The 15,852-nt window shown below is 38.4% G+C and overlaps 1 protein-coding gene across 1 annotated transcript in view; it reads right to left on the bottom strand.

Moving 5' to 3' along the window:
• ANKRD12 (ankyrin repeat domain 12) overlaps nucleotides 1-15,852 on the bottom strand; it is a 66,351-nt gene that overhangs the window by 3,017 nt on the left and 47,482 nt on the right. The window contains exons 8-10 of the mRNA XM_071554816.1: nucleotides 9,525-14,191; nucleotides 3,775-3,873; nucleotides 1,499-1,642 (exon numbers count right to left, since the gene is read on the bottom strand). Coding sequence (XP_071410917.1) covers nucleotides 1,499-1,642; nucleotides 3,775-3,873; nucleotides 9,525-14,191 — 4,910 coding nt within the window. The remainder of the gene's footprint in view (nucleotides 1-1,498; nucleotides 1,643-3,774; nucleotides 3,874-9,524; nucleotides 14,192-15,852) is intronic.

Here is a 15,852-nt window from a genome sequence, read left to right as displayed (position 1 = left end):
TGCTGAAGATTATATGCAATAATATAATTTCCTAAGAAAAATTACCACAGACTGAAAAACAAAGCTGTTGAAATAGTGAGGGGGCAGGAGAGGCATTTTACTACTGCTCTTGTTACTGTTTTTTGGGTTTTTTGTCAAAAAAGGAGGAATGCTTGGGGGGCACACATGACACCTCAAGAACTTCTACTCCCAGAAAGATTCCTTTTGTTTCACAAAATTCAAATAAAGAATCAGCTAATTTAAAATCAATTGTAAAATGTTAACTGAAAAAACGCAATTATATGCACAACTCATGTGTTTCACATTTTGGAATAGGTCATGGCCACTAAAATGGGTCAGGAAAACAAAGCAAAGGACATTTGGAACTTTGGAAGAGAAAAATCTCATTTTTGCCCTATCAGTTAGATTTATTAAGGAAATAATGGTTTAAAAATTCACTAGTATGAAGCTTAAAATGGGACAACAATACATTCTCTGTACTCTGCTGTCTCCTGCTGAATCATTTCACTGGGCATAGCTCTAGTTCTTTAAACACAGGGAAAAATGTAGTAACAGACTGAAGAAACACTGGAAGCTGTTAATTATTCTATAAGGGGCTCCAGGACTAAAGTAGAATTTCACATGCATTGGAAGTGTATGTGTTTTATTTTAAAATGCCCAACATCCAATGCATCAACACTTTTATTACATCCAAAACATCAACATTTCTTCCTTGCACTGTGTGCTCCTCACAGTCACTGAAGCAGGTGCTGAATGTTATTTTTGTTAGTTAGAAGAACTGTTCACAAAATACACAAGATTATGTTCACTTAGAGACAGAGCTGCAGCCACCTTTTGAGTGATCGTCCATAAAAGGTATGCAGATTAAGCACTAAATACCAACACTGAACATGTAAATAGCATGGTGTTTGTAAATAATATGGAGCTTGAGGTGACTATGAAAAAATAATTTCATCTGGTAGCATTCAGCATTTCAGTGTTTGTCATCTGTTTTTATGGAAGAGTTCTAATGGCTGCCTTACACAGAGGAGGAAAGTATAATGTGGGTATCTCCATAAAGCATTTCCAAATTTCACTTCACACACTGCTGCACTCCAGTTCTCTGTATTACTGATAGACATGATCTTATTTTCTGATTACTTCTTTGTTCTTGTTTAAGCCATATTTGTAAGGTTCTGAAACATGTACTGTTTGTGACTGAAATTTGTTTTCATAAAGATCAACAGAGTAATGTTCTCATTGTCTCCATCTCAATTTCTGGAGGTGAAAGCAAACTAGACACAGTACAAAACAGAAGAAGCCACACAAACACCCATATCCTCTTGTTACTGTACACCCAAATGAGGCCCAATGTAAGTAACAACCTATAGTGAGCAAAATCTTAACTCCAGGCAAATCAATGACAATTTCACCATGGGAACACAATTCTCTCCAAACTTGACTTGAGTCAGGCTGGAAAGACCTTTTAGTCTGACATTTGAGCACCACCCCTCTTTACCTGAGCATCCAGAGGCACATTGTACACCTCGGCGTCCAGGAGCACAGTGCAGGCACTGAAGGGCAGCGTCTGATTTGCCAGTGTTCGAGCGGCTCGGTAATGGACACGCAGAACCTCTTGCTCGTTAGAGACGATCAGCTTTTCCTAATTCAGTAAGACACCAACATACAAATATGCATTTGGTAAATTAAACACTTGTAAAGACGCCCATTTATTTAAACATTCTTTAGGGATTACACTTTTGAACAGCGTGAAAAACAGGTGGCTGGGGCAGGAAAGGTTGCTCTTCCAATGAAACCCAAGATTTCAATTTAATGATGCAGAGAGTCCTGTGAATGTCAGAATTGAAAACCCCTTTTCCCTACTCCCAGCCCCCCCGATGGCTCAATGTCATGCCCAGACTCTCCACTTAGCGAGGCAAGTTCTATTTCATGAAAGTGGTGAAAGACAAAAGGTATGAGGAGCACAGGGTTGGGATACAGGTTTGTGAGTCCTGACTGTATGAAGATTTTTGTCACATGCTTGTCATGCCAGGCACAATGGCCAAGCAAACTGAAGCAGAAATGTAATTTTCATGACAAATTTTTTTTTTAAAGAACATGTAGAAATTCCATAAATTCACAGTTGGATAAAGATTCTTTCCTGAACCGAGATAAGAAAATATAACTTACTTGACTTATACTTGTGTAAAGTGGGTTTCATTTAAGAACAGCCTACTTAAGCAAAATAATTAGAAATAAGCAGAATTTTTTAAAACATAAAATAATGTAAGTATGTGTCTACTGCTCTGCAATATAATGGCTATAATTTTTATCAAAATAAAAGAGGGCATATTTTAACATTATTTCCTGTTTTTTGGAAAGCTTGAAAAAGACCATCTTTCCTTTCATTAGAATCATAGAATGGTTTTGATTGAAAGGGACCTTAAAGGTCATCTCCTTCCAACCTCCTGCCATGGGCAAGAACACCTTCAACTAGACCAGTCTGCTCAGAGCCCCATCCAGCCTGGCTTTGAACACTTCCAAGGATGGGGCATCCACAAGTTCTCTGGGCAACCTGTTCCAGTGCCTCACCACCCTCACAATAAAAAAAAATCTTCCTAATACCTAATCCAATTCCCTCCTTTAATCTAAAACCATACTCCTTGTCCTGTCACTACCTGCCAGTGTTACAAGTCTCTCTCCATCTTTTACATAAGCCCCCTTTAAGTACTGGAAAGCTGCTGTGAGGTCTCCATGGAGCCTTCTCTTTTTCAGGCTGAACAACCCCAGCTCTCTCAGCCTTGCCTCACAGAAGAGGTGCTTTATTCCTCTGATCATCTTCATGGCCTCCTCTGCACCTGTTCCCACAGGTCCATGTCCTTCCTGTGCTGGGGACCCAAGCGCTGGATGCAGCACTCCAGGTGGGGTCTCGTGAGGCAGAGCAGAGGGGGAGAATCACCTCCCTCAACCTGCTGGTCACACTGCTTTTGGTTACAACTCATTTCTTTTCTGTCAGAACCTGAACCACATTTACAATCTCTGTGCTTCTTTTATACCCAGCTTTACACTGAAATACTAAATTCAAGTAAAACCCTTCCCTCAACTGGTTTGTTAAGCCACACTGACATCATCAACTGAAAACTATCACCCCGGGTTTTGATGAGCTGCTTGTGTAACTGTGTGGAAATGCCTTGGATACAACATGCTGTGTCAGAAGGGGGCCCTGCCTTTGTCAACAAGCAATCTGGCTCACAGCACTGACATCTAAAGCTTGACTGCCAAGGAAAAATATTTGGGCAACCTAAAAATAACAAATACTCCTAAACCAGGAATATTTTCTCTACTTCTGTGTTCAAATGGAATGGTGCTTACAGATGTAGTTCTAATATAATTTTGCAAAAAATGTTTTAGTCTTAGAGTCACACGTGTCTTCTCTCAGTGTGGAATTTACTATTTCTTAAATTCTTTTCACTCCATTAATTTGGTTCTGAAGTCTACAACCATTATTAGCTTTCAAAACTACAGTCTAAAGCTTTATTCCCACTGCCCCTGGGATAAATCTGGGCCACAAGTTCAAGGAACTAACAGGAAAAAGCTGCTATCTTACTGACTTGAGTGTTCTGCTAAGAGTTGTCAAAACAGTTTTTTCCCCCCACTTACAAGTTTTTCCAATTCATAAACTTGGATTGAAAGCCGATTACTTCTAAAACGTTAAGTGAGAAAAATGTAGGGTCTGTTCACTGAAAAAAACTCAACAACAAAGCTTAAATCTGTGAAATAAAAAAATAGTCTTACCCTTTCAATACTGTGCTGTAAACGTAGTTTCATCCTTACAACCTCCTGTTGTTTAAATAGTTCCTTCAGTGGGTCCGACAGTGATGGAGGTGGTGTAATCTGTGGGAAAGTTATAATATCATATAAATAATATGCTGAATATCTATTTAAACATGTTTAGCACTGCCTATATGATCTATTAAAACTCCAACAAACCATAAGCAAGGTATTTTTTTGAAAACAAAAGTTTTTTACTTTCTGTTCATTATGTGACTTCAGTGTATTTGCAATAAAAGGTATTAAGGATTCTTTCACATAAAATTAATAAACCCAAGAGAAATTCCATTTTAAGCTGCTAAATACTTTTAACCAGTCATTGTCAGTATTCCATAGCTGTTTTTTAAAAGGGCTATACAGTAAAATACAGTAAAAATACAACTTGGTTTCACTTCTAAGGATTCCTTAAAGCACAGCTGTTCATTTTGAGACGACAAAAACTGTCTAGTAAAATGCAAGAGCAAAGTAAGAAAACAAAAACTATTGTTAAAAAGAAAACCCAAACCACTTGATATATCCATACAATGGCAACAGCATTTTATACTGCACGAAAGATAACCCTGTTTACTACCATGACACTCTGAAACCACAGGTGAAATACATACCTACAGGTATTACACTCTACCTTGTACCTAACACAAACACAATAAATGCAAATAATTCTCTGAAATAAGACAGGTCCTGCAATTGTCAAAAAGGAATAAATCCACTATGAAAATACAGACACAATGCATTATTAGTATCAACCTTGCACCTATACACTTCAGTAACAAGGGGATTTATCAACCAAAAATTATTCAGTTATTATTATACTGGAAAATTACTTTAGGACAGTTTGTTCCCCAACTGGAAGTTAGCCAATGTCTTTGGAATTAAAAACATATTGAGTAACTAACTGCGGTTCATTCCTTAAGCTATTGTTATAAAATGACATTCAACTCCTTCACACTTCCAGCTACTAAGTCAGATACATTTCACTTCTCTCAATGCAAATGGTTTGGCTCTCAAACCAGTAGCATTTATAACATATGCCATTTTGTGTAAGTCATCCTTATTTAAAACAAATATACACCAACACCACTCCTCGCCCCCCGAAAAACCCCCACACTGACAAACCACAAACATGTACTGGAATAATCGGCCTCAACAGTAATGGGTATCAGCGTGTTTTAGGTTAGCCTGAGATAAGCTGCAGTCTAGTTTTCCTGAAAACTTTGCATTCATGGCACAGCAAAACAGTGCTGGTAGTCTTTCAAAAAATATGACAAGATGCTGGTAGTAATACAAGGCTTTAATTTTAACAAATCCCAAAAGATCTCCCAAACATCTCGGTACTTTTGCTGACAGAGAAGCCCACAGCACAAGAAGCAAGACAGACAATCGATCTATAGAGTTTTCCCACCTAAATTTTTCAGAAATAAAAATGTCAGAGTTGGCAAGCATCCATATCATCTGAACAGTTTCTCAGGATCAGAGTCATAGAATGGCCTGGGTTGGAAGGGGCCTTAAAGATCATCTGGTTCCCACTACTTTGCCATGGGCAGGGGTGTCACCCACTACATCAGGCTGCTCAGGGCCCCATCCAACCTGGCCTTGAATATTTCCAGGGATAGGGCATGCACAGCTTCTTCTCTGTGCAACCTGTTCCAGTGTCTCCCACCCTCCCAGAGAAGTACTTTTTCCTGTTATCTAATCTAAACCTCTTTCAGTTTGAATCCATTCACTCTTGTCCTGTCACTACATTTCAAATGTTATTCCCTGCAATTCACAGATTGTTTAATTTCACAACAGAAATAAGAGCCAACACAGTAGAAAATACCTGGAAAGGACTGGATCATCTAGACAGCAAACGTGTGTGAGCTTTTATTTAAATGTGTAGGAGAACTCTGCACCTGCAGAGCCAGAGCAGATTTTGCTCAGACCTGAACACAGCAGATTATGCTCACACCTGTGCAGCAGCAACAGGTCTCTGTGCCCCAGGGATCACCACTGCCGCTGGACACCCATCCACACTTCGCTCCAGCCCAGCCCAGCCTGTCTGCCAAAACCTACAGCTAAATACGGGGCTGAGTTCAGTTATGGAGTCATTCATGGAGTGATCAATTTTTTCCTGTCTTGGAAACTCGGAAAGAGTGAGCCTTGGATCCTTAGAGCCCAAAAATAGGATTTGGGTTGTCTCATACCACCTGCTGGAAATCCCAGTTTGTGAACCACCACAGGATTTGGACAAAGGAAATCGGTTTCTTTGAGACCATAAAGTCTAAGTTGAAGGTTTCAAGGCAAGAACAGCCAGAGGAGTCTCTTGGACCTTCTAGTTAAAGACATTGCTAGTGAAGAGACCACAAAAACATAAGTTGGACTTGCAAGAACAGGGCATGAAATTGAACTCCACAAGGAAAAGATGCCCTCAGTTTTTAGGATAACCAAAGTTATCAAACTAGTTTCTTAAGGGCCCAGGCTCCATACAGGAGAGAGAGAAACAAAGGGGGGCCCTGCCTGCTTCAGAACATTCTCTGTTCCCAGTCTGAGAAATGACCCAGAAAAGCCAGACAAAACCAGCCTTTTGCCCCTGCTCCTCTTCACCAGGAGGCAGCCACTGAACAGGCTTGACTGGCAACAGCTACAGTTCAAGACATGCCCCCACCTCACATGAAAATCAATTAACAAAGTTTCTTGCATGCCTTGCCTCCCTCAAACCAACTACAACAAGAACACCAACTCTTCACTCTATAAACTTAATCCTCACTTGTGCCCACTACCAAACCACTCCTCATCTATGTCATCCCAGTAATTGGCCCACTCTAAAGCATTTAGGAAACAAGTTTCTGGTAACACCCCTAAAATTAGGTTTTACCACCTAAGTTTCAACAGCAATGCCAGAGAGACTGGACAGAATCCCCTTCACTAGGAAATGTATCTCTAGATAGCCATTGGAGTCTGGCAATGAATCATCTCAGGAAACAGTACAGACAAAGATGAATAAACCCCACAGAATGTACCAACGGAACAATCTGAAAGGCAACACAGCCAAGTACAACTCAAATTTACTCTGCTGGAAGATTCAGATTTGGTTCCTTCAATTTTGTACTGGCCTGATGTCTCCTACCTTATGTTTTGTATTTGCATCGGTGAGGGGGAAGCCGCAATCCATACATGAATACCCTTACAGCCTTAGGTGACCCAGGTTATAAATTACAATATAAACAAGGCTGTGGAAATCAAATTTTAGCATTCCATCTCCTGCTTCCCACCTACAGGACATTTGAAGTTCATCAGATAAACTATAATGCATCATTAAAATTCCAATGCAGAGAACAGTATGTTACATAATCTATTTTGAGTCTCAGAGTGTCAGAGGTAAATATTTCCTGCTCAAAGACCTCCACACAGGGGATGAAGATCTAAAACACCAGAGTATCTGCTCTCTCATACCCTATGTAAACTAATGAGGCAAAAGTTTAGTTAACACAAATTAAAGAATCAAAGGAAAAACTGTAAAACAGACTCAAACAGTTGCTTATTAAATTCTGCATTAGAGGCATAACACCTCATATCTGTTAATAATATTTCACCACTGTAGAGAGAGTAGGCATAGCCCTTATTTTCACACTGTTGGACCATGTGTACAATAAAACCCCCACCCATTTCTGAGCATGAAATGTTGTCTGGTTAGAAATACTCCTTTTTATGGTATTTCTAATAGGAACTGTTATGATTGTGATTTTCAGTGATGACAAAATAAAATTATTAAATTGTGTACCCAGGCAAGTTTTGCAGAGAAGTTAAATCTGAACTACTAATAATTTTGTAAACAGTATCTTTTTTCTGGAATGAAACATGAGACATTTTATCAAAATGGTACAATTCCACAAGTGACAATAATTAAACAAAGCATTTAGTTGCATTGTAGATGATTTTTCAGACAAACAAAACTAAAAGGCTTAGAGTATCTTCTTTAGATTAAAACTCTTGCTGTCTTCTTACACTTTAATACTAATGAAAATAAACATAATTTTCCTAATAATTTATTTTGACTTTTAAGTATTTTGATTTCTTCCTTTTTGCATCTAATAGCTTGGAATAAAGAGCTCCACCTGTTCTCCCTACAACTGTAGAAGATTAACAGGACCATCAAAGCACATACAAAACAAGTAATGCTTTAAAACATCACTATCACCAGAACATGAACACACAGGGAAGCAACCCAGAAATTTAAATCAGAGAAAAATCAGTAACAGTAATTCTTCGATTACATATTTACATTTTTATCAACTTTTTTAAAGAGGGTTTTCCTTTCAACAAGTAACTGGAAACCACTGAGAATGGGGAGCACACATCCATCTTTATTTTCTGAACCTGTTGCCCAGCAATTTGCACTCCACTCCCTACATTTATTTTCATGAACTGCAGAGTCCCTAATATACACAGCAAGAGAGATAGGAAGGAAGTATAAGGCAGTGCTTTAGTATAAAGTCAGTCCCTCTCCCTTCCTTACAGTGTCTACACACACTGCCATTTATGACAGGGAAATGAATTCTGTTGCTCAGGTGGAAAATGGGCCAGGGAAAAATATATGCCATGCTTCTCTACTTTCTGCTTATCCCAAATTAAACACTGAAGTGTGATGCCAAAGCAGTAAGCTGTAGCTTGGAAACAGTATGTACTTGACTAGCAGCTGCTATAAAAAAAAAATTAAATCTCTGCATCCAGTGACAAAGACCTCATAGAAGCTGCAACTGCTCCTGAGAAAGAATTGTAGCCCTGAGGAGGCTGACTGCCTGGTACATTGTGGCAAAGCTTACCATACACCCTGGTTCACTTTCAAACCAAGTAAAAGGGTCATCTTATCCATCTCTTTCCTCAGACTATAACTGACTTACTAATTTCAAAGAATTGTAGTCACCAGCAAGTAAGAGAGAACTTACTTAAGAGGATGCATACATAACTCTCTTGGGCAGGCACAGGGGACACAGGGGGAAAATGAGAACAAACAGCTTATAAAGAGAATCACGACTACCTCCGAAATGAAGCAAAATGTATCTTTTAATTTATGCATTAAATTTCTCTTCATTGCATAATCCAAAAAATCTTCAACTCCACTGGAAAAAGCTAAAGCATATTTAATCTCAAATAAGGTCAAGTTATCTTAAATGAGCTGACTTAATAACTAGTCCGTTCAGAAATGGACAGCTTGGAACTAAACAAGTGTCCATGAGCGATGGATGTTCTCCAGTGAAAAGGAAAAGAACATCACATTATTAAATAAAATTCTGAACACTTTAAATTGATAAATTACAACAGCCAGGACATAGCAGATTACACGTGCTGCTTCTGACATAACTAATTAGCAGGTACTTTGAATAACTAGTTTTAACCAAATTACTGGCAGAAGTAATTCAGAGAAGCTCTTATTATTTGACTTCACTTTTGAAAGCATAGGCTTTACAATAGTACACACTTTGAAATATAGTATTTGGTTTTGTCCAGGAGTCACACATGGTTTGTCTTGTAATGACTGTGAAACCCACTGTTTGTATTTCCACTGAATAGGGCTTTTAAGCATGACCTTATTAGTCAATATTAATTTGACAAATGTCAACTTACTACGTTCATCAGAATATTCAGAAGCAAGTTAGAAAGAATATGGAAGTTACAAAAATAAAACCAAAATATGCCTTTCACTGTACTGTGTATTTAAAGACCGTGTTACTTACAGTTGGGATGCATATCTTGCTTAAGGGATTGCCATCCAATAGGTATGAGCCATTGAAGGTCACGTATTCATCGTAATATTGAGGCGCCTGAGGAATGACACTGCACAGTAATTTACGCTTCTCTTCTATTTTCTTCCTTATGTGCAAGTATTCAAAATAGGGGTTTGCTCTGTCAGAACTGTATGGCTGAATCTCTTCAAGTTTCAAAGAATCAACAATAGCTGCCAGTGACTGCTGGGTTTTCTCCTTGGCCTGCAGTAAAGAAGGGTTTGCTTGCACAGGCTGAGGCACACGTGACACTTTTCTTTTACGTGGATGATGTACCTGAGCATCATCATCTTCAGTTAATCTAATCCGGGCTTTCATAGATGCTGATGATTCAGACTCTTTTTCTGATGTTTGTGTGCAGCCAAGAGGGTTCTGCTTGCCTTGGTTAGCAAGCAAATTTGCTCTGTTCCTTGTGATTCTTTGAGGTACTTCTTGCTGTTCCACCTTCTGATCCTCAGCCATTTCTTCGTCTACTTTAACTATTTGGCCATAATTATGCACCTCTTCCCGTGTAATGTGTTGTGAACTATTTTCCAAATTAGATACAGAGGAGTACTGTGATGGATCTTCTGCCAATGCACTGTCTGCAGTGCAGGGGTTTTTATCAGGTGATTCATTCATAATTCCCTTTGACATTCTTGAACTTAGTTCACAGAGCTCAGCATTGGCTTTACTATCAACATGCGCCGAGACAAACTTTTCTTGTTCGTCTTTTTCATTTCTGGTATCTGAAGTATCTGCTGTGTTACCATCCACTTCACTCAGCGTGTTCTTACAGACAACTTTACTGAATGCATATGAATTCATATTTAATTGTGAACTGCTATCACCTTCAGGAGTATCTTTCTCTAATGGTATCACTGGTAAATCATTCACACTTTCATAGCTCTGTGAAACATCCTTTGCAGAGCTCTCAGAATACAGAGCAATAGGTGTGTCAGTCTTCTCAACGTTTGAAGGGAAGAAAGCATTATCCAGCTCTCTGGTAGGAGTAGCATCTGTATTCAAAGTAAAAGTTGTAGTTTGAACTGGATTTTGTTGTTGTACAAATGATGGATCTTGACAGCTAATGCCTGGTAAAATGTGTTTAGACACAACTGACAGTGGCTGGATAGGTAAAGAATAAGGTGACTGTGAAGGCAAAAATGATGCAGGTTCTTGAGAACTAGAACTTCCCTTAATTTCAGCATGCTGAGGCAAAAATTCAGATACTTGTTGCTCTTTTAATGTCCTGCTTTCAGAATTATGAATTGCTGTAACACTGGTAGTATCTTGCTCTGATACACCACAACCTGAGCTGTTAAACTCATTGGTTAATGAATTAAGTCTGTCAAAAGGCACATCCCACAGTTTGGTTTGCTGAGTCACACCACTTTGACCGCATGGTTCCAAAGGCAGGTTAGGGTCTTCTGGAGGGCTCATCTGAGCAGTACTTTTAATGGTACTCATCCCTGTCACTGCCTGCTTGTTGCTAACAGCTCCATTTGGAGATGACGTGAAGTTTGACTGCAGAACAGTCATACTACTTTGAAAATCTCTTTCAAGCATGCCACACAGTAGTTCTGGTTTAGGAGAAGTGCTAGCACAAGTCTGAACTGATGGCAGAGCGTTCTGGTTACTTTCCTCTGACATTCGAGGCTGCTTGCTGTGTTCAGAAACAGCAGCAGGCATGCTGCACCTTCGAATCTCTGTAACAGGTCTACAATCATTTAAAACCAATTTAACATCTTCAACAGATGCTGATCTAATATACATTTGTGGAAGCCTGTTTGCAAACGGTGCCTTAATGCGATCTGGCAACTCAGTAAGACCATCGGTCTCTTTCTCGAGAAGGGCTGGTGATTTGGCACTTGCCAAAAAGGGTGATTGTGAAAAAGACATTTGGGAATCAGAACCTTCTAGCGTAAAGTCTGAATCATATTCAATTACAGGCCTTGGAGTAGTTACTGATGTATGGCAAGAATCTTCAGAGCTTGCAACAGACACCATGGACAGTGACCTGGAGCTCAGACCCATCTTTTCATTTTCTGATTTGGGGGATCTGTTTAAATTCTCTAAAGCCAATGAAGGCTTTATAACACTGACACTTCTGGTATCCACTGACTGTGATCTACTACTTGTAGCATCTTTCTGCTGTTTTTCCTTCATACAAACATCTGGCAACTCTGAACTTTTTGAACGAATCAGTTCTTTGCTTTTTACTTCAGGTAACGAGTGTTTTGGTTTTTCCTTCATTTTGTTAAGTTCTAAACAAGTACGGTTTCTTAAACGTTCCTTCTCTTTCTGTTTTATTTTTTCTTTATGTTTCCTGTGCCACTGCTCTATTTCCAGATCTTTAAGGCTGAGCATTCTTTCAAAACTAGTTTGCATTAAATCATCATTGACTAATCTTTTTTCTTTAGGTCGAGTGTCCTTCACTGCAGGAGCTGGTTTAGGCTTAAGTTTCTCATGTTCAAGTTTTAGTTTAAGTAAACTACTTTGATGCAGTTTATGCTTGTCTCTCTCTTTGTATCGGTCTATGTCTTTATCTTTTTTATCTTTCTCTCTACCATCTGGAGTTTTCAACAAATCATCTTTTGGTTTCTCTTTCAAAGATGACAGTTTGTCATGCACTATTTTATTGCTTTCTGTAATACTGCATCTCCTTTCCTCTTGTATGTGCTTTGAGTTTGCTAATGATGAAATCTCCTTGTCTTTGGATTTGTCTTTCTTTTCAAATTCCTTTTCTTTAGTTCTACTTTTTTCTAATTTAGTATACTCAGATTCTTTTTCAGACTGTTTGACTTTTCTGTCAGTATAGTGTTTTTCTTTGCTTTCTGCCCAATGTCTGTCTTTATCAGCCTTTTCTTTGTCATGCTTCCTATCAGTTTTTTCTTTATTTCTTTCTTTGTCATCAAGTTTTTTAAGAGTACCCATGCTTTTTACTTTATCATTTTCCTTATAGCATCTTTCTGCTTGCTGAAAACTGGGCTTCTCCTTTACTTTCTCTGTATTTTCATTTACTTCTGCTTTTTCTTTCTCCATCGTGTATTCATGCTTTAGCTTTTTGTCCTTTTCTCCATGTTTTCTTTCTATCTTTTCAACATCTTTTTCTTTGGCTGAGGTTCGCTTTTCAGACTTTTCTTTATTTTCCTTTAAATTCTTTTCCTGCTTTTCACTGTTTGTTTCTCTTTCTATTAAATGCATGTTGCCTGCCTCATCTTTAACTCCAGAACAGAACAATTCCATTTCTTTATCTGCAAGCATAATTTCTTTTTCTTCTTTTGTGTCTTTTATTTTTTCATCCTTGAGAAACTTCTCATTTTCCTTTTTGTTTTTCTCTCTCTCTTCTTTAGCATTTCTTTCTTTCTGGAACTGTCTCTCCTTAACTAACTTATCTTCTTTTGCCACAGCTTTTTCTAGCTTTGACTTTCTGTCTGAAGAAAGAGATTCATGTTCTGTGTTCAACAATCTATCTTCATTTTCATCACTTTTGAAAAAGTTCTCTTTCCAAAATTCTCGGTCAAACTCAATACTTCTTTGAACTTCTTTAACATTATGTTTATGTTTTTCCTTCTCCCCATCCTGTTCCTTTTTGTGCTTTTCCTTTTCTCTTTCTTTGTGCTTTAATTTATGCTTTTTAAGTGTTTTACCTTCTTTGTCAATCTTTCTCAAAGTATACTCTGAGTTCTCAAATGTTGAGCTATTATCTTCCTCTTTAATTTTAGGACTAGATTTTTCACCAAATTCCAAGTGAAAATCTTTTTGATGATGCTTGCTTTTTTCTTTGTGCTTGCTGGATTTGCCACTAGAGCTTTCCACTAAATAATCAGAATCAGTGTTGTGATCATACCGAACTAGCTCAGACTGCAACGTTATTTCAGAACCTCCTGGTGACAAGCAAGTTTTGGTGTTTTCTTGCTTTAGTGGTGTCGACTGCTTTTCACTTAATCCACAGGGGTGCTTCGGAGATTTTCCAGCAGTGATTTGAAATAGATGTAAGGAAGAATCTTCTTTTGAAGTGAAAGACTTCTTAAAGGTTTCTTCCTCTCTAGCTTTATCTAAAGACTCTAACCCAGAAGGGGCTATACTGGTTACTCTAGCATTTTCTTTTTCTTGCTTCAGTTCTTGATTCTCTTTATTTTTGCTTTGATTTTTTACTTTCCTTTTAACCTTGCCTTTTTGCTTGTGTTCATTTGTAACCATATATTCTTTCTTCACTCTGACATCAGAATTTGATGTTTCTGAAACAGAGCAAGGAGAGACTATCTTCTTGTCCTGAAGTATTTCTTCATCTGAACTTTCAGAACTTGAATACAGAACTCTCGATGGCTTCTGCTTTTTGCTTTTAAATGACTTTGAAAACACAACTTTTTCTTGTTTCACAAACAGGCTGGTCTTTTCAACTTCAGTCTCATCCTCTTTCCGTAGATCTTTTCTAAGAATATGTTTGTCATCTATCATTTTTTTCATTTCATCTTCATCGTCATCTTTGAACTCATACTCATCAAGAGCAGATGGCAGTGGTGCCTTACTAGGGACCACTTGTTTGCTTTTGTTGGCTACAGGGTCCTTTTCTGCTTCTGAATCAACATTCCCATCTACACTGGAAGGATTTACAGATGGAGCTTCTTCAGAATCTAGGTAAGAAAACCAAGAATTAGTTGAATACTGACGGGACACTCTTCACACTTCAGGACATAATAGTTTAGTTCAGCAGTCACACCTCCATACAAATGAAGAAAGGGAAAAAAAGCCTACTTTAAACACACATTAAGGCCTTTGCACTAGAATTAAGATTTTTAAGAGAAAACAAAAGGTCATGAAATGAAAAGTGTTCCCTTCACTTTACAGCTCTCACTCAGGCATGTAAAAATATTAATTAGCATTTATATCCAAATCTAATAAAAGCAGTGCACTTTAAATTTTGGAAACCTCATTTGTTGTTCATAATTCCTGCATAGCCTGACTCTTTCTCAATAATATCTTACTATGACGAGTCCTTCCTCGAGGAATTCGTCAGCCCTTGTGCTCTGTAACAACCAAACTACATTCCTCCACATGAACTATTTAGTCATGTTTCAACAGCAGATGAGCTTTTATTCTTACAAGACAAAAGATTTGCTCAGATAAAAAGATACCCTCATGGATCTTTATGCCCTTGATACAGACAGCCTAAAGCAGACTATACTACAGCTCACTGCAACTGGTCTCTGCTATGTGAGTGCACTGGAACACGCATGTCTTGGACTTGAAAGTCCAAAGTATAAGACTCTCAACTGTTCCTAAAATGAGGCTTTAGGAAACAGATGGAGCGTTATCACAACCTGCTCATATGAAAATCTAGAACTCAAAAACCCTCAACAGTATTTCTGCCTGTATTGTCCCCTCCAAGTAACGTTCCAAGCCAAGCCTCTCCATCTGCATCTATCCGTTTGCTTTTTAAAAAGACCTGAATATTGTAATATGCAGTACTGCAGACTAGATATCTGCAGTACTGCAGACTAGATATACTGAATTACAACTGACAGAAGAATTTGAAATTATAGTGTAAGGAAAGTGAAGAAGCAGTTTCTATACGTTAGAAATTTTAATGAGAAAATAAGTTCTGCTGTAAGATCCCCCCATCATTTTCAGTGGGACCCTCTGTGAAATAACTTCCAGTACACAAGGGTTAACACTTCTACCTTGCCAACAGGCTTCTCAGGTACTTTGCTTTCTACCTCACAGTATCAACAAAATAGATCCCAGAAGTCCCTATTACCTTCTACACTATCACCCAGAACATATTACTAGCTCTGTGCTACCAGCTTTTTATGCATTCCCCCCCTCACCCATATTTACATGCCTTCATCTTCCTGCCTTAACTCTAGCCACTCCTTGTAGTTTGTCCTTCACCTTTATCCAACAAGGCAGTTGCTGCTTCTCTCTCCATGTCTCTATTTTCCTTTGCTCTTAACAAACTATACTCACCCCAGACACATCAGACAGCATACTCATTAATGACCAAAGGTACAGCAATGGAAGCACCAGAGATGGATCACCTATTCTCTAATCCTGACTCCTTGAGAAACTGCAAAGAACATTCCACTCCCCTTGGCAACCAGCCTGAGAAACTAAGCAATACCCGGCACAATCAGACTGTTGAGGAATTAATTGCTAAATAGTAGCAAGTTTCTGTTATGAACACATAAAAGTATTTTTCTTAAGATTAATGATTTCACTAAGCTGAAATAGATTCTGTGGAGAAATGTCACAAATGCCTCTTAAAACCAAAGGACCATGCACTGTATTTCAGGTT

This window comes from Pithys albifrons, chromosome 4, assembly GCF_047495875.1.
Source record: "Pithys albifrons albifrons isolate INPA30051 chromosome 4, PitAlb_v1, whole genome shotgun sequence".
Lineage (NCBI taxonomy): Eukaryota > Metazoa > Chordata > Aves > Passeriformes > Thamnophilidae > Pithys > Pithys albifrons.
The sequence above is the reverse complement of the archived record's forward strand: the minus strand, read 5'-3'. Positions and strand labels throughout refer to the sequence as shown.